This window comes from Agelaius phoeniceus, chromosome 1, assembly GCF_051311805.1.
Source record: "Agelaius phoeniceus isolate bAgePho1 chromosome 1, bAgePho1.hap1, whole genome shotgun sequence".
NCBI classification, from domain to species: Eukaryota; Metazoa; Chordata; class Aves; order Passeriformes; family Icteridae; genus Agelaius; species Agelaius phoeniceus.
Genome location: NC_135265.1, coordinates 91781731 through 91801846, shown reverse-complemented (window position 1 = coordinate 91801846; position 20116 = coordinate 91781731). Strand labels below are relative to the sequence as shown.

General features: G+C 40.9%; 1 protein-coding gene across 7 annotated transcripts in view; it reads left to right on the top strand.

Moving 5' to 3' along the window:
• Positions 1–242: 242 nt before the first annotated feature.
• The window catches only part of ANKS6 (ankyrin repeat and sterile alpha motif domain containing 6), a 40501-nt gene continuing 20627 nt past the window's right edge, over positions 243–20116 (top strand). For 2 of the 7 annotated variants that reach the window (XR_013183465.1, XR_013183462.1), the window contains exons 1-8: positions 243–1168; positions 1922–2030; positions 2601–2626; positions 4622–5121; positions 7396–7440; positions 9108–9312; positions 12818–12924; positions 14362–14510. Coding sequence is in view for 5 of the 7 variants with exons in the window: in XM_077183130.1 (XP_077039245.1) it covers positions 816–1168; positions 1922–2030; positions 2601–2626; positions 4622–5121; positions 7396–7440; positions 9108–9312; positions 12818–12924; positions 14362–14510 (1494 nt within the window). In the remaining 2 variants the exon portion in view is untranslated. Of the gene's footprint in view, positions 1169–1630; positions 1689–1921; positions 2031–2600; positions 2627–4621; positions 5122–7395; positions 7441–9107; positions 9313–12817; positions 12925–14361; positions 14511–20116 lie in introns of those variants that run through there. The other 5 variants (XM_077183130.1, XM_077183139.1, XM_077183146.1 and 2 more) reach the window with 5 other exon arrangements.

Sequence of the window (20116 nt, the reverse complement as noted above, 5' to 3'; positions counted from 1 at the left end):
TTCTCTTTTCTTTTTTGCTTTGATTTAGATGTTGTAAAATCAGTTTAACCTAAAAAAGATTTCAGGATTTCCTGGGGGGCTGAAACCGAAGGGAAGACACACAAGAAATTCACAGTCATGCACAAAGATTTTAAACTGAAAGACTAATCAGCACTGTCAGGAGATGGGAAATGGGTGTTTCTAGGGGAAAAGACTGAACTTCGAATCCTGTATCTCATTGAAGAGAGAGACTGCTTTGGAGCTAAAGGAGACACAAAGTAGGACGGTGCAAGTAAAGGCTGGAGTATCAGGTACACGGAGCGGGGCTGACAGAGGGACCGCGCCAGGCTGTAGGAAGTCGCGTTGTGAAGCAAGAAAAAGGGATTGTTGTGTCAGGTGAAAATAAGCCCCACAGCGAAGGCGTGCTGCCATGACCCCGGCCAGAAAGACACGTAATGCGGGGACATTTAATTGCGCGGCAGCCAGTAACGGCGCGGAACGGCTGCAGCCCAGAGCGCAGAAATCCCTGGCGAAGGGGGCAGGAGCCGTGAGGACACAGGCGCTGGCTGGGCGAGGCGGGGGGACACCACTGGGGCTGCCAGCGGGGCAGGAGAAGCGCCGAGACCCCCGGCCCAGGCTGGGATAACCCTCGCCGGCTCCGAGGAGAGCGGCCCAGCCCGGCTCCCCCTTCACGCCGTGCGAGAGCGGCCGGGGCGCTGCGGCCGCCCTGGGCCGGCCTCCTCCTGCCGGCCGAGTCCCCTCCTCCCCGCTGCCTTCCCGGCGGCGGAGGGGCGGTCGCGGGCGGCCGAGCCGCTCGGGGCCCGGCAGCGCTGCCCATGGGGGAGAGCGGGGTGCCCCCGCAGGTCCAGCTCTTCCTCCGCGCCTGCGAGCAGGGCGACTGCGAGACCGCCCGACGCCTCTTGGGGCTGCCCGCCGGCGGCGGCGACCCCGCGGCCCCCTCCTCCTTGTCGTGCGGCCCCGAGGAGACGGCGGCGGAGCCCCGCGGCGAAGCGTCGTCCCCGCCGAGCCCCGCCGTGCCCGTGGACTGCACGGACGAGGCCGGCAACACGGGGCTGCAGTTCGCCGCGGCGGGGGGGCACGAGCAGCTGGTGCGGTTCCTGCTGCGGAAGGGCGCCTCGGTGCAGAGCAGGAACCACTACGGATGGAGCCCCCTCATGCAAGCGGCCAGGTACGGGAGAGGGGGAGAGGGAGGGATCAGGGCCGAGGTGCGGGTCTCCCACCGCCATCCCGCCCCGCCGCGGAGCGTCGGCCTAGTCGGCGGCAGTCCCGGGGCGGGGAAGGGAGGGAGGGCCGCTGGGGCTCTGCCTTCCCCGCCCCCGGGCTGCCGCGGGCACTCGGCTCCCTCGCTCTCCGAACCGCGGTCCCCGGGCCGAGGGAGGGCGCCGGGGAGCTCCGGGCGAGCCAGCGTGGGAGAGAGGGCGGGCGCCATGTTGAGGGCCGCGGTGGGTTGGTGCCAGCGGAGCCCTGAGTTGCCCCGGGGGGATCGGAGTGGTCGCCTGTTCCCGTCCCTGGCTGGGGGTGAGGAGGGGCTGTCCGGTGTAGAATTGGCGAAGTGTTATCCTGGGGCATTAGAAACTTCCCATGTTAAGAATGTGGTATTTGAAGCACTGCATGCTATTCCTTGGTTTAGCCAGCGCAAAATTGGAGCTAACGTGAACACGAAACACTGCTCTCCTCTGTGACAATAGGTATATGCACGTAGCCTTACTTAATTTGCATGGAGTTTTTTTGGTTTTTTTTTTTTTTTTCATCTGTGTGTGTCATACTTGTTGAAAACTACGTCTGATGTAAAACATACTGAAGCGAACTGAAACAATTAATTTCCCTTAGTTTGCCCATGTTTACCTTGATGGCTTGCTGGAGGATAGGGAAAATCATTGCTGAGGGTTTTTAATGACAAAATGCTTGTTTTCTGCATCAGTGATGCTTTCCTCTGCGTAACCCACTGCTGGGCCATGGGAGGTTCCCGTGTTGCTGATGCTGGGGTTGGTGCTTGTCTTTATTCCTACAAGCACACCTTGGGCTCACAGGTGTGTTTTGCATGATTGGAGGGTATTGCTGTCCTATAATAACTGAATGCTTAATCAGGAGAATAAATGGTTTTTGTCATTCTAGTGGTGTTTTGTTTTGTTTTCTGTTTTTTTTTTTTTTTTTTAGAGGGGGGAGGTTTTGTTTGTTTGCTTGTATTTGTTTGGTTTTTTGTTGGTTGCCTTTTTTTTTAATTTCATAACTTTAAAATACTTGGAAGAAAATAATCTGTTTCAAAGTCAACATTTCTCTTTTCAATTAATGGCCATAGAAAGTTCCCAAAGAATGAGTCACACAGCTGGTTTCCCAGTAAGAACAAGGAAGACAAGGTTCAACAATTTGGGTGTTTTATGAAGGTTTTAAAAAAAAGAAAAAACGTTGCAGAAACAGATTTTTTTTTCCTCTTAATGAAAACCATACACTCATTCCCTAAAAACAATAAAGTCTGATGACTAAAACCCTCTCACTGATTTCAAGAAATTACTGGCTGACGTTTGAAAAGTACTGTATATATTGTCAAAAAGCATAAAGTAGAAGAGCATTTTTCTCTTTTCTTTTTAATGGATAACCAGAAAGGAAGCCCAGTGTTGGTACAAAGGTAAGCTTCAGACTTATGTAGCTGTTTCATTTTCTGGCTGTGATTAGCTCTATTGCAGTTGGGCAGGAAGTAGCAAATATGCATAAAATTACTCTGTGGAGGGGTTGCAGGCTCTATTGAGGTGATGCAGTGAAGGGTACAGGATAGATTTAGGGAGTACACAAGCTCCAGAGGCTTCCTCCTGCAACTGTATACTCTCTGGAGGAAACAAAGGACTTTGAGGCTGTGATTGCTTTAAGTGGTTAGTAGCATTCTCTGTGGTTTCCTCGACAAAGGTTTGCTTTGCTGTAATGTACAAAAGTTGCCTTCAGGGTCAGAGTTGGGCTATGCTAAGCACAACGTGCATGAGCATGCAGTAGTGCATGATGCCTGCAACAAGAGCACGACGCACACATCTTGTCAAGGTATTATATTTATTAAAATATGGGGTTGCCATTTTCTCACTGATAACTGGCTGGTTGGGGGTGTGGCTTGTCTGATTGCCTTTTGCTTACTGACAAACTAGCAGAGCCTCTGATAGTCAAGTGATATCAAAGCTAGGTTTCTGGTGTCAGAGTTCAGTACTCTGAGCAAGTTCTTGTAGATATTTCACACAAGGAGGGTTTGGTGCCATATTTCATTATTGGCAGATACTTAATATTACACAGGGTTTTAATTTAGCCTTGTAATATAGCAGTCTCTTGAAATCATAGCACAAGTCTGACCTAGAAACTGCTACAGACAGTCGAATCACAAGACACTATGGCACACCCATTACCAGTCCCTGTATGCTCATCATCACAGTGCTGAGTGTTGGAAGGAATGGGTTAAAAACCTAAAGACTGTTGAAGAGGATTTTAAATCACTTAAGTGACCTTGCAGCCAGGAATAATTCTTGATAAGTCTTGTGTGAACTGCAGGCCATTGGTCCTTTAGCATGAACTGGTAATGGTGCCTGCTTCTCCACTTCTGTATCTCTCCCTGTGTGTTGCTTTGGGGATCCCCAGGTTCATGAGGTAACAAATAAATTTACTCTTTGCATTCTAGCTGAGTGAGTTTGTGGTTGTTCTGTCTGCCTGTTTTTGTCAACTTACTCACTGGGTATCCCTAGTTATCAGGAAGGAGTACCTGGCTGGAAGCCAACTCAAGCACCTTACTTTTTAAAAATTTATTTTCATTTCATTTTGGTGCTCGGTGTTGGGCTGAACCGTGTTGATGCTTCCCCCCATGCTGGTGTGTGTGACTGAGGAGCAGAATAATTTCCATTGATTGTTTTAGGGAAGGCCATTCACATGGCCAGTTGTCCCACTGCTGGTAAACCATTTCTCTTAAAGATCCTCTCTGGTCCCCTTGGTGTTGAGGGAAGTTCAGCTAACTTTACAGCAGTGATGGCCACTCACCGTGTTCTTCTCTGAGCTTCATGGACACATCTGTATTCCCTAAGTCTTCTTACATTGTGGGAGTTCATTGATGGTTCACAACTGGAAAACAAGGGATACTGCAGATTTATCAACTGGAGAGTCAGTCTTTTATAATGGTCTTTTTCTTCCTTAGTTAGCACTGACTCTGCAGTTTTTACTCCAGTTGTTCAGTAGTAATGGCAGTACTTAATAAAGATCTCTGGAAACAAACTGGCTTTGATCTTTTAATGTGATACATCTGTGGAAATAAGAGGATGAAAGTGACACTGGTTTATGGAAGTTATGAGTTGGTGCCCTGTGGCAGAAAATGAGGCTGGCACTTTGCTGCTTTGAGCAGACCACCCTCTTCAATAGGTGCCTGCTTTATGAGCACAGTCACTGGTGCATGTGGAATGGTTTAGTTTACAGTCCTCAGCTGATGAGTGGTGTCCTCCAGCAAGGTGCCCATTGTCACAATCAGAGATGCTTGTATGGTCCCTCACAGTGTATGTATTAGTCAATTGGCAAATTTGGTAATGAAGTTTTCTAGGTTCGGAGTATGTTGGTTTTTTGCAGTCCAAGGTGTTAATTCTCCCTTGTGTCTCTTTCTTCCAAGGTTTGGACATCTAAGCGTGGCCCACATCTTGCTGGAGAATGGTGCTGATCTCAATGCACAGAACAAGTTAGGAGCCAGTGTCCTCACAATGGCCTCCAGAGGCGGTCATGTCAGCATGGTGAAATTGTTGCTGGAATCTGGAGCTTTTGTGGACAATTACGACCATTTTAGCACAAATGTACTTAACAGCAGCAGAGATGATCTTCCCGATATCACTCCACTGATGGCAGCTGCTCAGCACGGACATGAGGCAGTGGTGCATCTGTTGCTAGACTGGGGAGCTGATTGTAACTACACTATAAAGACAATGGGCTGGAGCCCTTTAATGCTGGCAGCCGTTAGTGGAAAGGTGAGCTTGGCACAGCAGCTCATGGAGAAAGGTGCCAATCCTGATCACTTGAATGTGCTACATAAAACACCTTTTGAAATCTCTGTTGGCTTCAAACACAAAGACATGAAGGACTATTTGGAATCTTTCACAACTATTAGGCCTCAGGCAGGTATGGAATTATTTTTTTGTTTCTCTTTAGGAATTGAGGAGCTTACTTTGTATGGGCATGATGTTCTTTGTAATTTGCAGCTGGATTTTGAAAATGTTGGAGTAGGCACACCTACTTCAGCTGAGGTACAAGTGCCCAACTTCAGCAAATTTTTTCCATGTTAGCAGGATAAGATTCCTGTCTGTATGTGGCTGTTTTGGGGACACTTTTCAAGATATTTATGCAAGCCAGCACTGGGAAGTGCTTAACAAGAGGGTTTGGAAGAGCTGGATTTTCCAGCTTTGTACTGTTTGCTATAAAAGATAAGGATGTGGCTAGCTCTAGAAAGATCATTTTCCACTGCCATATGGACATGTCCAAAACTGTTGTCTGCATTTGGTGTCATTTCTGCAGGTCAAGCTTCCCTTGTACTTGAAGAAGTAAGAACAAAAATCAGACATCTGTTTCTGCTGTAGAGAAGGTGTGAACTCAGATATTGACTTATAGGTTAAGTTGGAACTCTAGAGCTTTCATCCAGCCATGCTGCCAGGCAGGACTGATTGATTGTAGATGTTTGCTCATGACCTTGAGGAACAGACATCCTGTTGCTTACAGTACACAGGATCAGAGATCCATAGAATTCACAAGTGTCCATGTGTTTGCGTGTACAGGGTGTATGTTCAGGCAGAGTTGGCCTCAACTTAAAGTATTGAAGGATTCTGTTTAAGTGAGAAGACTGGACTTGCTTTAAAGCAGATTGATGTTTGTCACCTCTGCTGAGGGGGAATTTCCATCATCAGGAGGCTAGTAACTCATTTGGGCAGAGAGGGGGGTAAAAACATTATTCTTCCACACAAATTTCTGCATTGGTTTTTGATCATACTTCAAGTCTCCTCCTAGTGCTGGAGTCTTGAATATCCTGTGAAGAAGAAAGATCATTTTTGTTGTCTGGAAGACAGGAAAAAAGGAACTTTTCTTCTGATCCATTGCCATAGATAGGGTGAATTGCCTCCTAGAAGAAAGCAGCTCTCTTCCCACAGCTGTTCTCAGCAGCAGATTTACTACCTGGAATGGCTTGAGTGTTACCTGCCTTCTGTCCCTGTCCTTACTTAGGCTTACCCAGATCTCAGTCTTTCCTTCTGACATCATCTTATGGTCTCCTGCTCCCTGAAGCTGCCTCTCCTCCAGGGTTTTCACATGACAAGAATGGAGCCTGGTCCTTTCCTAAACTAGTCTTTTGAAATCTGTTTTACAGTGGTGAGCTCATACACACAGTTCCTTCTATAAGAACAGTTTCTGAATCAGGAGAAAATGTAGGACCCATCACTCTCTTTCCTGGTCTTAAAATAAGAGTTTCTTGCAGTATTTTGGGCTTTTCAGCAATTGCTTTTGTTCATCATATTAAGGTGACTTCCTTCGGAGTAAAGCTGTGAACATAAACCTTTTCTGTGTTTCATAAAAATGCCAGAATTGCGCTCACGAAGTCTCTCAGTGTCTCCTTGTTTTCCATAAAATTTTGTTACCCCATGGATTCTGTGGTAATAATTTGTTCATAATAATTTCGAAGATAGAGGACGGTATTTTCTGGCATGAGTGGAAGGTGAAAAATATGTCACTATTTTTTCCTCATCTTATATAGTGTCAGAATTTTTGAAGTACTGTTAAGCCATGTAAAAAGAATGATTCTTCACTCAAAATATTACAATTTGTAATAATTACAGTTCTTATTATGGGGATGATTATCTGGGAGCTGAAGAATATTAATTCACAAGTAACAAGCCGCATAGTTAAATTGACACTATTATTTTTGTGACCTTTACAAATTAACCTGGAAATACTCAAGAGGAAATAAAACTGACTGGAGCAGCTTGTAAAACTCCTTTTGAGACACCTTTCAAAATAATCCCATACAATTTGAGTGTTCACTGTTCTACAGGCGATTTTGCCAGACCACAAAGCCATACTGTAATTCTTTAGTGGATATTTTAGACTTCCAGGCAGGAAAAAAAGGGTTTCCAAATACAGTTTCCTGATGGAGAATGGAAATTGAAAAGCCTGTGCTGGTGCCTTATTATAGTTTCTAGCTTTAGTTCTGCTCAAAGAACTATACAGGTGATTCATTCTTCCCAAAGGTAATACAGAACTTGTCAATACTTTCTTTGTTCTTATTAAGTATATGCCTAAACATGTGTTTTATAATACTTTAAATTTTTAATAGTTTTTTTGTATAAAAATTCTACTAGAGATTTTTGCTATTTTTTTGATTGCTAATATAAATGTTTATATTTCTTTCAGATGCAGAAAAGAGGCAACCTGATGTCTTTCATGCTTTGAAAATGGGTAAGTACTGTCATGATTCTTCCACCCTGTCGAGTTTTTCTAACTTCAGAGCATGTCTGTTTGCTAGTGTGGAAAACATGATTTTTCTGTTCCTGCTCTTCACATGTGAGCTACGAAAACATCTTCCTGGGAAAGCCTCAAGTCTGTTAGATTTTTAGAGTGATCATGTGCCCTTCTTGTACCCCTGTGATTTTTGAGATTTACAGATGTTAGTGCTGGGTCAGAAGAAGTAGCATAGGAGGGGCCAAATGAATACTGGTCAGCACATTGTGTTTTGGCTTTTTTTTATTTGGCTATGGATGGCAGCACTGTTAAAAAAGCAACTCATTAGATTAAGGAGTGTCCAGGATCCAAAGTAAATTCTGGTGTCTCTGTAGGTTCCAGGGTTTCTGTTTAACAAAGTCTGCTCTGGATCTGTGTTAAAAAAGCCACCCACTGTCTTTTACCAAATTGGAACATACAAAAAGTAGTCCTGTTCCAAGAAATTAGCTGAGTGGCATTGGTGGGTGGGTGTGAGTTTCAGTGAGTGCATTCAAGTGGCTGCAGGGTTTGTCTGGGATTCTGAATGACTTTCCAAGGCAAATGTTCATTTCTGTGACTGAGTTGAAAGCAGCCTATGCTATGAAGCAGTTTACCATCTGAAGGGTTTTTTTAAAGGTGAAAATTTTTCCATTTGCATGGCAGTTGATGATTTGCTTGTTCTTGCCCCTATTCCTGTGGTAGTACACACAGTCACAGAGATTTTTTTTTCCTTCTCTTCTTCCCTGCTTTTGCCTGCCATAGGACATCAAAAAAAATACAGGATGTAGGTGTGCTTAAGCTCTCTGTTTAAGACAGTCCTGACTACCTCATACATTTTTTAAAAGCAGCCCTACTTCAAGATTTAGGAAAAAACCCTCAACCTTGTTCAAATACATTCAGTAACATATTTCATACTACTTTTTGTAATCTAGACAAGAACTCAAGTGACTACCAGCTTCTTTATGTGGAAACTTGAAAATTAGAATAGATTTTAAGGAACTGTAAAGCTGACTAATGACAACAAATGACTTTACTCTTGAGCAAGGAGTAGGGAAGTTTTGTATTGGAGGCGTAGTTCGAATACTGGAGGCAGAAAAAAAATCATTAGGAATATAAGAAAGTTGAGTGCTAGAGTAAACTCCTTTGAGGTTGTGGAATTCCATCAGTAAAGGTTTTTAGAATCACTGAACTATCTTTGTAAGAGGAACTTACTGGTCAGTGTGAGACAGGGCATTATTCTACCTGTTTAAGGCAAGGAATGATCTCCACCACCTTTTAGAGTGCCTTTATACCCAGCTACTTTGATTCTAAAATCGTTGATTCTGTGATTGCAGCCTGTGGAAATGGAACAGGGATCTTTGAAAGAAAAATCATGGTGCCTGAGCATCATTAATTTTCTTTGCAGGACATCATCTTATGGCAATTTAATAGAAATATTCCCTATTTGTGTCTTCACTTGCAGGATGCACTGCAGTTTATACAACCTTCCTTAGTCGTTCATTTCAGAAAATAATTATTGTAATGGGATTGTGCCATAAGTGTACAGGTAGAGAAAATGAGGAAAATACAGTGCCTCATGCAATTTTATGTTGGCTGGAAATATGTACTAATTAACATTTAGGTTATGTTTTATCACTGTTTTACAGGAAACTTTCAGCTGGTTAAAGAGATCATTGATGAAGATCTGAGTCAGGTTAATGTTACCACTGTTGATGGTGCATCTCCTTTAATGATTGCAGCTGTAACTGGACAGCTGCCCCTTGTTCAGTTCCTTGTTGAGAAAAAGGCTGATATTGATAAGCAGGATAATGTTCATGGCTGGACAGCACTAATGCAGGCCACGTACCATGGGTAAGATATGTGCTTTCTTTGTGTCTAGCAGTAAGAAGTTTAATTTTTCTTATGTTCCAATAGAAAAAATCCTCTGTGATACTGACTCTAGAAGCAGAAAGGTCTTAAAAGAAATTAAGAGACTCATGACCTCAGTTTCTCATGACTCTTTACTGCCCTCAGCTTTTTGGAGCAGATCTGAATCATATTTTGATCACCATAGTATGAGAAAGACATTAAACTATTAGAGAATGTCCACTGGAGGCCAACATGGATGGTGGAGGGCCTTGAGGGGAAGCTGTGTGAGGAGTGACTGAGGTCACTTGGCCTGGTCAGCCTGGAGGAGAGGAGTCTGAGAGGAAAACTCATTGCCGTCTACAACTTCCTCATACTTCCTCATGGGGGAAAGAGGAGGGACAGGCACTGACATCTTCTCTGTGGTGATCAGTGACAGGACCCGAGGGAATGGCCAGAAGTCTCAAGGCAAGGTTTAGGTTGGATATTAGAAAAAAGTTCTTAGCTTAGAGAGTGGTTGGGCACTGGAAAGATCTCCCAAGGGAAGTGGTCACAGCACTTGGCTTGACAGAGTTCAAGGAGTGTTGGAGCAAAGCACTCAGAGACATGGTGTGTCCCTTGGGGATGATGCTGTGCAGGGATTCAGCAGTCTTGGATTCAGCAGTCCTTGTGGGTCCCTTCTAACTCCGGTTATTCTGTGATTCTGTGATGTTTGGATTTTAGAATGAGTAAAGCATTTGGGAGCCTGAAGCAAGCTCAGTAAGTACTGGGAACACAGTGCTCCAGGCAGTCCCCAGGAGCCTTGGTGCACACTTCAGCTTCCATCCTTTGATGTTTTTCAGTATTGTGAAAGATTCTATCACCCTTCCTGCCAGGGTTGTAAGTCTTACATGAAGTTATGAAACTTCAAGGCAATCAGCTTTCCATGTACCACATTTTCCAGTCGTAAAACCATTTCTGTGTTCTTCTGTTCAGCCTTTAGTTTTCATCGAGTTTTTGGAAATGCAGCCAAAATAATTGTCATTTTCTGTAAAGCTCCTTTGTAAATCTAAGTAGCTGCTTAGGAGTCAGACCTCAGAAATTGCCCTGGCTGGTACTTCATATGTGATATCTATCATATACTTAACACTGTTGAAATACAGGATATTCAGTTCAGGAAGGTGAACTTTTCTTTTTTGTAGATAAGGCCCGCAGCAAGGTGAAGGTTCTCTTAAGTGGTAGTGCATTAATTGTATAAAGGCAGGTATTCTGCACCAGATTTTTTTTTTAGTCAGCAGATCTCCTTGGACTGTGTAAATGCAACAAAGAGGAAAAATAGGAGGTCAAGTTGTCATTGCCTTGTGAAACTTTTCTGAAGTAGTTCTTGGGACCTTTATTGATCGTAGTGACAGAAGTGCACTAAGATCAGATTTTCTGGTGCAGCTGTTTCACTTAGCATCGGTCACACAGTACACAGCTGGAATAGGAGCAGCCAGCACAAAGTGATGGGCAGGGCTGCTAGCATGTCCCCTTGCTGGTACTCGGGTGCTTGTTTGTGGAAGCACATACAAAAGTTAGTCCTGCATGTGTTTAGATACTGGCTGTTCAGTTTACTGGAGGATGGCATTATGAAAAGTCCTTTCCCTAATATATCAGTCAACTTTGTAAGTTTGAAACTTTGTAAGTTAATTTTGTTAATATGCTTAATATTTGAGGTAGTGGAATTTTAGGAGTGTTTGGTATTGTTCATGCTTAAGTAAAGCTGTCTAAAGGACACTGGCTCAGTGAAAAGACCAGAAGGACATCCCAGTCCTGGAAATAAGGGTGTGACTTCTTGGGAACTTAGAGCTATCCATGAAGGATAAAAGATGTCCCTAGTCACCCAAGATAATCCCAGCATCACAGCCAGCTATGAAACCCTCTCAGTGTTGTATGGTGTCATAGGTAAGTAATGACAGCAAGACTGACTCCAGGGACATCTGGATCAATAGAAGAGCAGCATGAAGGCTGCAGAAGTACAATTGCTGTGCTAAGTTTACTATGATGAGCAATCATAGTACAAGTGGAGGTGGTACACTTGAAATACACAAGAGCCGTTTGTGTAAAGCCACGTTCGCACTGCCCCAGTGTGGGTGGAATACCTCACGTGCATAATATTCATAATTCTATACTTTGCATCTGAGTCTTTTTCTTAGCTTGGAGAGTTGAAAATTTTCATAACATCTGGAAATCTTTGAGCTCCACAGAACCTCAGCTAACCCTTTCTCAGGACCACCAGTAGTGTGAAGGGTTTGAAGGAGGGAGCGGGCCAGGTCTCTCTGAGCCAGAGGCACTAAAAAGTGGTGTCTCTGTGTGCTCACAAGGTGCAGGACTGGAGAGCAGGATGGAGGGATGATAGTTCTAAAGAAGAGTAGGAAAGTAATAGGAAATACGCAGAGGAGCTGTGGTGAGGATAAGCAGAATTTTTGTTAGAAGAGAGGAGTAACAGTCATCCTCCATTTCAGGTTGATTTTGTGTGGAGTGATTTCAGGAGTGGACATGTAATCTGAATAAGAAATGATGCTCTGAAGTGGAGATGTTGAGATCCATTTTTCAGCTTCATTATTAGAATTTGCAGTTACCTGTTGGTGCTTGAGAATGTTTTTTCTGTGTTGCTGATGCATGTCAGAGTTTGATTTTATACAAGGTCAGTCACTGTTAAAGAGTTTTAATATTAATTATATTTTCCCTAGCTTTGTTTTCTGTTCAGTTATTTCATAGGTTGAATTGAAGTATTTTTTTTAACTCACAAGGCTAGTCCTGCTTATTTACTCAGGTGTATCAGAGGGGAGAGGGGCTAATAGAGCAGGATGGTGAGTGTCTTTTATGCAGCTAGCTTTGAGGAGCTTTTGTTGGAGGTGTTTGTGTTGGTTGACATTTAATGCTGATTGTTTTTGCATTTTAAACACCTCAGGGAAGTGATAATGTGCCCTCTCAATTATAAAATTTATAGCTGTAATTAGGTGAAGTACTGTTTGAAGTTTATCAGTTATCTTCAGTCAATTTGGCTTTTCTGTATGCAATTTCTTACTGTGCAAGTTGTGAAAAAGAGGTTGCATTGAAGTATTAATGATGGCATGTGATGACTACTGAAATGTCCTTTGTCGTTCCATCTGCTTTTCTGCCCTAGGCATTAATGGCTTTCATTGGAAAGGTGTTTAGCAACATATTGCAGTCACTTCCAAAGGATCAGCTTAGGAAGCTGATATTCAAATGGTGCTTTTAATGATATTCAAATGATGCTTTTAAGGCTAACTTTCTGCATGTTGATTAATGTAAGTCGTACTGAGTAAAAACGTGACTGACAAAGGATTTGTGGGAGCTTTTGAAGAGCTTGTGAACAAATTTTACACTAAGTTATCTGTAGAATGTGTAAAACTGATCTCTGATTCAGGAACAACGTTATAAAAGGTTGCAAATGGAATATTGGGAGCTTCTTTCTTCATTTACTTGTTCTTTAATGTGATCAATGCCTTTTTTTCTTCCCTTAAAGAAACAAAAATGTTGTTAAGTACTTGTTAAATCAAGGAGCTGATGTTAACCTTCGTGCGAAAAATGGATACACAGCGTTTGACCTGATAATGCTGCTGAATGATCCAGGTATGCTATTTCAAAATGCTGTGGAGAAATGTACAATATAAACAAATATACATTCCTTCCAATCCAGAAAATACATTGCAGTTGCTAGCAAGTATCCTCTCATGTCTAGGCCGGACTGGAGCAAGAAAGGACACTGTCTGAAAGTGGTGGGGTTTGAGTTAATTGGTTAGATGAGTGTGTACGTTTATGGGATAACAGATTTTGTGCATTCCTCTTGCTTTTGGTTCTGAAGATGCTTGAAAACTGTGCTGTTTGTGTCACCAGAGCCAGCTGTGTGGCATTTGATTGTGGAGGCGCTGGTATTCTGAAGCGTCATTAACACAGAGCTATGAGCTGGAGCTAGAAATTGCCCCTTGACAAAGAGCAGCCAAGGGACAGGACAGAGAGAGCACAGTAGGAACAGAACTAGGGAACTCCTGACTGAACCTCCAGCTAGTTCTGTACAGGCTGAGAATAAATCACACCTCAGGGTTCCGGTTGTTTGTGTGGGAGTGCTGTAGGACAAGACAGCATGCTTTGGGGAGGCTTGAATGAAACACATTTAGTTTTTGTTGCAGTTTGTTTTACATATATAATTTGTTACCATTAACCTTCCTTGGTACCTGAATTGATTTATCTGAAGCCAAAACCCATTACTGCAGATGAAGTCTCTGAATTTACACCTTATGGTGGTCATGGTTACTAGCAGATTGTTTTCTATGGTAAAGGTAGATCACTAATAGTACAACATTCTAGACAGTAAATACAGAGAATTACTTTAGACCTAACTTCTGTGACAGAATAGTTTGTCTCGCTACTTCTTTCTCTCTTGTTCAGTTCTCTCTGCCTTTCTGAAAATCCTACCTGGCTCCTGTACAAAATGCAGATTTACTGAATTTTTTTTTTTTGCTTTCCTGTCTCCTGTCATGCTTGTTCTTTTTTCATCCTCTTACTTTTTTATTACTTCTTTTTTGTCCATCTTTTTTCTTACCATTTCTTTTCAGTCCCTTCATTGTCCAGGCTGAACATCTTCTTTCTCTTTGGGATTTACTTTCGAACTTCTTTTCTGCAACCTATGCTTGAAGAAAGAATATTCATTTTTCTCTACTCTCTTCTGTGCCAGGTGAGAAAAGGGAGCATCTCAATATTGTTCTTAACTTGTACAAAGTGTGAGAGTGGGCAGTTCACTTGGTCACACATGACTGATTCCACCTGAGTAGCATGCTTATTTATATTGATAAATACCTTTAGAGAGATGCTAAGACTGCAGCCCAAATTGTGGGGATAAGACATGGGAAAATAGGTCAAGAAAGAATGTTTTGGGGGTCCATCTGCTTTGTGTGTGAGAGGTAGATCAGTTGCTACTTATATGTGATTTACAGGGAAAATGTCAGTGTATTGGTTGTAATTTGGGAAAGCAAAACAGGCCAAACATTATCTCAATTTGCTTCCTTTTAGATACAGAGCTTGTAAGGTTACTGGCATCAGCATGCATGCAAGTAGATAAAGACAAGAACAAAGTGAACAACAGATCGTCTCTGCCTCGTTCCAGAAGTAGGCAATCCTTAAATGTCCCAATCTTGCCAGATGACAAAGGAGGCCTAAAGGTAAATATATTCATTCTTGATAAAAACTCATTAATTCCTGTAATGTATAAGCAGAAAAAACAATTGCTAAGAAGTGTTTTGTATCTAATATGTAACTGGGTTTGCTGGGGAGTTGTGTTTATTTCTGAATTCCTTGTTGACAGTGTGTTCTGGTTTTGTGGAGTGTAGCACATATTCAACTTCATCACGTAGCAAGGCATTGAAGCATTTGCATTGAAGCATTTCAGTGCCCACAAATAGATCTCATGATTAAGTGGAAGGTACCATGATCATAAGTTTGGAACTCAATTTCCATTATGATCTTGCTTTTAAATCTGGACAGAGGATAGACTTCTTCATAGCCATAAATGGTAGCAGGCTATTGACATTGAAAATTAAAAATATCATAGCAGAGATTTTAATATGAAGAGTTGTGGAGGAGTGTGCACTTCAAACTTACATGTCATCTGGTATGCTGTATCCTTAACTCAAAACTGATGGGAAACAACATGGAGTCAGAATAAGTGCATGCCAACTAAACAAAGATATTCCAACTTTCATTGACTGCAAAAGAGAAGGAAGAAGTGTTAGTTTTGTTGTTGTTGCCATTGTTGTTGCCTGTTTTGGGGCATCAGTTTATTTAGTGAATAATCTTTAATTATGGTGTATGTGTAGTGTACCTCTGAATTTTCTGGAGTCCATGATGTCATCCCTTAAGTATAAATATTACCATAATCTTGAAAAAAGTATATTAATTTCCAGGCTATTTTTGACATGAATTTTAAAGACCATTTAAAGTTCTGCTTCAGCTCAAATCTGTTTTGTCATTTTAACTATGAAGGAACATTGTTTTCATATGATTATACTATCATTCAATATGATACAACTTCATTGTCAATTTAAACAGAGCTATTTTACTTAGATGGGAAATTGTCAGAATAGATTTTGGCTCTATGGAATACAGATCAACAATGGATTGGATTGCAACCCTTACAGTGTTATGACACAAAGGCTTGAATTAGGGTCATAAAAGATTGTTAGGTGAAAAAAAAAAACCTAACTATTTGCCAGTGATAAGGATAGGGGAAGGATAGACACAATTATTGACACAAATTTAATATTCTGGAATATTTAAGTATTTGGCCTCAAAGCTAGAGTATTACAGTGCTTACTAGTCATTATCAAACTTTTTTTTTCAGCAGAAATTGTATTCTGTATAGTTCTATTAAAAATACAACCCATAAGCTTATGTTATCCATTCTTCCCTCGCTTCTTAATGCTTTACTAATCAGCCTGTCTGACCATGAGTATCTTACCTGTCTTACTCTTCTTACAAATACTCCAAAAGGGTAAAAATGGTATTTTCAGATTTTGTGGCTGGAGGGCAATGTCATAACAGTCATGTCTCTTTGGGCCAGCATGTCAAGAGAGGGCTCTGGTGAGGGGGCCTCTCCTGGGATTTGTAGCAACCGTGTTTCTGTGTGGACAACTGCTCTGTGGTGAGCTGGAACTGTAAACAAAAGATATTTATGGCAATTTGACCAGTACAGCATTTTTTTGTCTAGATCAGTGCAAATGACTGAGTGTGGGGTCTGCAGGATCATGGAAATGTGAGAGTGAGAGGGAATTCATGAGGCTCACTTGCCTTAGCATCAGGAGACAAAATAAATGTACCAAGAGCATCTTTGATAGATATTCAGTTCGCTTTTCTTTCACTGTGGTGAAGAAGATCCCCTGATCCCATGGTTTCTCCATCAGCACTCAGTTGCACTGCTTGGTGCTTTTTTGGGTCAGAATTTTTCTCAGCCTGCATTTTTTCTTTTGTTGCCCATTAAATTGATTGAGTCTTGTTCAGTGGTCACCTTCATTTTTGTAAGAACTGTATAAATACTTAGAGAACTATCATATTCAATCTTTTTTTTCTAGTCTAAACAAAATTGATTAATGCAGATTTCCTTGTTTTTATGTTTTGATTCCTAAACTTCTGACTATTTCTAGTTTGTATGTTATCTGTCAAGATGAGGATTCTAAAATGAGTGGTGAGATTCTGACCAGGGTCACAGTATCACTTAGTGGCATACAAAAACTCCATCACAGATGTGTTTCCTGTTACCAGTGAAATTCACTTTTTTTTTTTGCAGCAGTAACACTGTGCATCTATACTGAGTTTCTGCTATGTTGTGATTGATTTTTTTTCTTATGTACACTTGCTTATTTCCTTGCTTTTTTTCCTACATTAGTACACTTGATTTCTTCTTGCATGCCAGCTTGAACCTCCACTGAAAAATGTCAGTTTGGCAGTGTTTAAATTTAGAGTGTTAGAGGTGCTTACAAAACTGTCTAGATGGATGTCTTCCTTAGACTACAGAAAAATATGTTGTGTTTCATTGTTGCAGTTGTTAGTGAGCATTCCCAAACCTATTGCACAAATATGATCTCCCAATTTGAGATCAAATAATTTACAATTTGTCTCATTTTTTGGCTGTGGTCTTTTCCCTTTATTAATTTTACTTGAACCCTATTTTTCCTCAATTGTTTGATGAATGCTACATGAAATAGCAATAAAAGCTTTAATAAAGTCAAGCTGCATTCCAGCTTTTCATCCCTTCTGCTCACTTGACTGGTTATTCTGTCAAAAAGAGATTCATTTGGTAGAGTTTATTTTCAACAAATCTCTGCTGGCTGTGTCTTATGAGCTGTGATGACATATGAAGTTTTTTCAGTTATGCTTTTTCATGGTAAGCATTTTGATCAGTAAATTTTCAGATTTTCCCTTTTCAGTGATCATATATTTGCCTTTTGCCTGATTTCTGTAACTTCTTCCATACTTTTTAGTGAAGATAATCAATATTTATTCAGAGGTCATGTTGCCTATAATTGATCTGGGGTAATTTTAATCAATATTGTCTAGTTCTAATTTGTGTAAGCTCATTTAAATACTCTTACTCTGTTAAGCAAATGCACATATATTCCTGTCTTCCTCCTGTTAATGGTACTCATACTAAAATACCTCATCACAGGTAGGCTGCTTATGAAGTTTAAAAAAATAAATGCTTTTCAGTCTCACCTTTTCTTTGAGCACTTTTGTCATTAACTAGTAGACTTTTTATTTTGCGATGTGTTTCTCTTATTTTTAATTTGTGTGCAATATTGGCCCCTGTTCCTTTACTTGCTGATAACATAGTGGATATTCACCATCTCATTCTTCACCTCTATCACACGAGAACTGTTAACTGCTTTGTTTCTTACCATTTTGTGGCCTCTGTGTGAATCAACACGGGTGGGTAACCAAGGCAACCATCAAGCCACAGCTGAAATGCAAGGAGAAGATTTATTTTGTTACCTGAACCACAAGGCTGGGTGCCAGAGACACACAGGGACCCAGGCTCCAGTAGGCTAAATTCATCCTATAAGTAAGGGCTTCAGGTGTGGCTGTGAGAGTGTGTTACCTCTACCCAGAAATTCTACTTCTCCAGTCAGGCAGAGGATAAATGACACTAGGCATAATAAATGGAGTTTTCCACACCTACATTTTTTGAATTCCCAGCTGAAAGGTCACTTTGAGCAGGAACCCTTCCCTCCTCTTATTTGATTTTAACCCTTTCCTCCAACAGCCTCAATACCAAAGTTATCCCTTTTCCATATGCAAAAATTTTATTTCCTTTTTTTTTCTTCTTGCCGGTTCTTCTTCAGTGAATTACACTCTCAATGTCAGTATTAGAGCAGTGTGAATTACCACATTCAGTTTCTTCTCTAGATTAAAATTGTTTGAGGGCAGAGATTTCCAGTTCTCCCCCTTAATCTTTTATTCCTAGCATTTTTACAAATGTGTAAGGTATTTCTAAAATGGAAACACCATTTTTCTAGTTCTTTGATACTGTTGCCTTTTCCCACTGCTGCTAGATTTCAGCCTTTTTATAGACACTATTTTTAACCAGGAATGAATTTTTGTTACTTGAATTCCTCAGTCTATTTAAAACCCTTTATTACAGCTTCTGTACATGTGTGATGTGGTAGGGATATATGGAGAGGCAGCAAACTCCTACAACAGCAAACTAAAAACTCCAGCGATCAGACCATCATACTGTGAACACCAGAAGACAAGGTGAACCTCTCCAGTGCCATTACTTTCTTGCCAGAGAGCAGTGGTTTTTGTCTGGTAACATAGTGGCTGTATTTACTCTGTTTTGGGGTAGTTTGTGGTGTGAGTGTATATTTGGGGAGCAGAAGCACTGTGGGTAGGAGTAACAGAGATGATGGGCAATTAGAACTGATCTTTCTTACAAAAAGCAAGGTAGCTTCAGTGACCAAAACCAAGAAGTGCAAGCACTCTCTTTTGTAAACTCATTGTAGTCTATGTTAAAACTAGATGAACTTCCAGTTCCTTTTGGAAGGTGAATAAATGCTGAACTGTGGGTTTTATTGCTTTCTCAGAGCTATTTGTCTCTCTTGCCTTTTTTCATCAGATCTTTGTTGCTGAAAGTAATGGAAATCTTTATTAGTTGTGACACGAAAGAGATACAGAGGTCTGAGAACTCTATACATTACTAATGCTCTGTGCAGATCTAAAATATTTTTAATGGTCTTCTGCTACAAGGATTAATATGTAGAAGATAAGTATAAAAAAGTTGCAAAGACATGTATCAGTGAGTAGTTGAAAAATATTAAATGCCAAGAAGAGAGAAGAATATGATGGTTGTTATATGGATTTGCTATCACTTAAAGCTACCCTGTTGAAATGTTGTTACTTTAACATTAGTTTTTTAAAAAAGTGTTCCAGAAAGAGAAGGAGAAACTTAATAAATAATCAGAAGGTACTTACAATCTGATTTACCTAGAAGCTACATAATTTTTGGTACAAATGGCATAGGTTCTGTATAGTCTAGAAATTATCTTACTGAAGATTTGAAGCAACTTGCACTGTGTGTAAAAATGTGAATATTTGAATAAATTTTATTTTGAGCAAAGTCCTTTTGCATAACAATTTCCATATATGTGATATGTGTATGGATGGAGGTTATAGGTACATAGTCCTAAGGTTTAAGTTGTTTTCACAGCTGCTGTTTCCTTGCCTTCTCTTTTTCAGTTTATAGTCTTCCCAGTCTGGTTAAATTATCTATATAGCAGCACTGTATGGATTGTGGATCTTTTGTTTGACAGAAATACTATCAGAACTCTTACAGTTTGTCACTGGTTTTGAAAATCTTGGCGAGAAGCTTTGATGCAGATAACATAAACTCATATGCACACCTCTAAAAAGCGTAAAATAGAGATGCCATTCCTTGATTCCAGAGGGAGTAAAAATTGATGGTGAAATTGGAAGTTAATGGGAAAATTAAGTATTTTCTATGTAGCTGCAAAAATTCCCTATTCAAATTGCCCTAATATTTCTATCTACTTTGGCCTTCCAGATACTGTTGAAAAACATTTTAAAATATTTTCCAGGTGAAAAATAAGGGAAGAGATAATTATTTCACATGCAAATTACACTGAAGGATTCTGTTGGTAACTGCGAACCACTTTAACATTGCTTTTTAGCTTATTTCAAAAACTCCTTGGTGAAATTATTGCTTCTGTAAGGATTGCTTAATTATACATCTCTTTTCCTTTTTCCTTTTAGTTGGAAT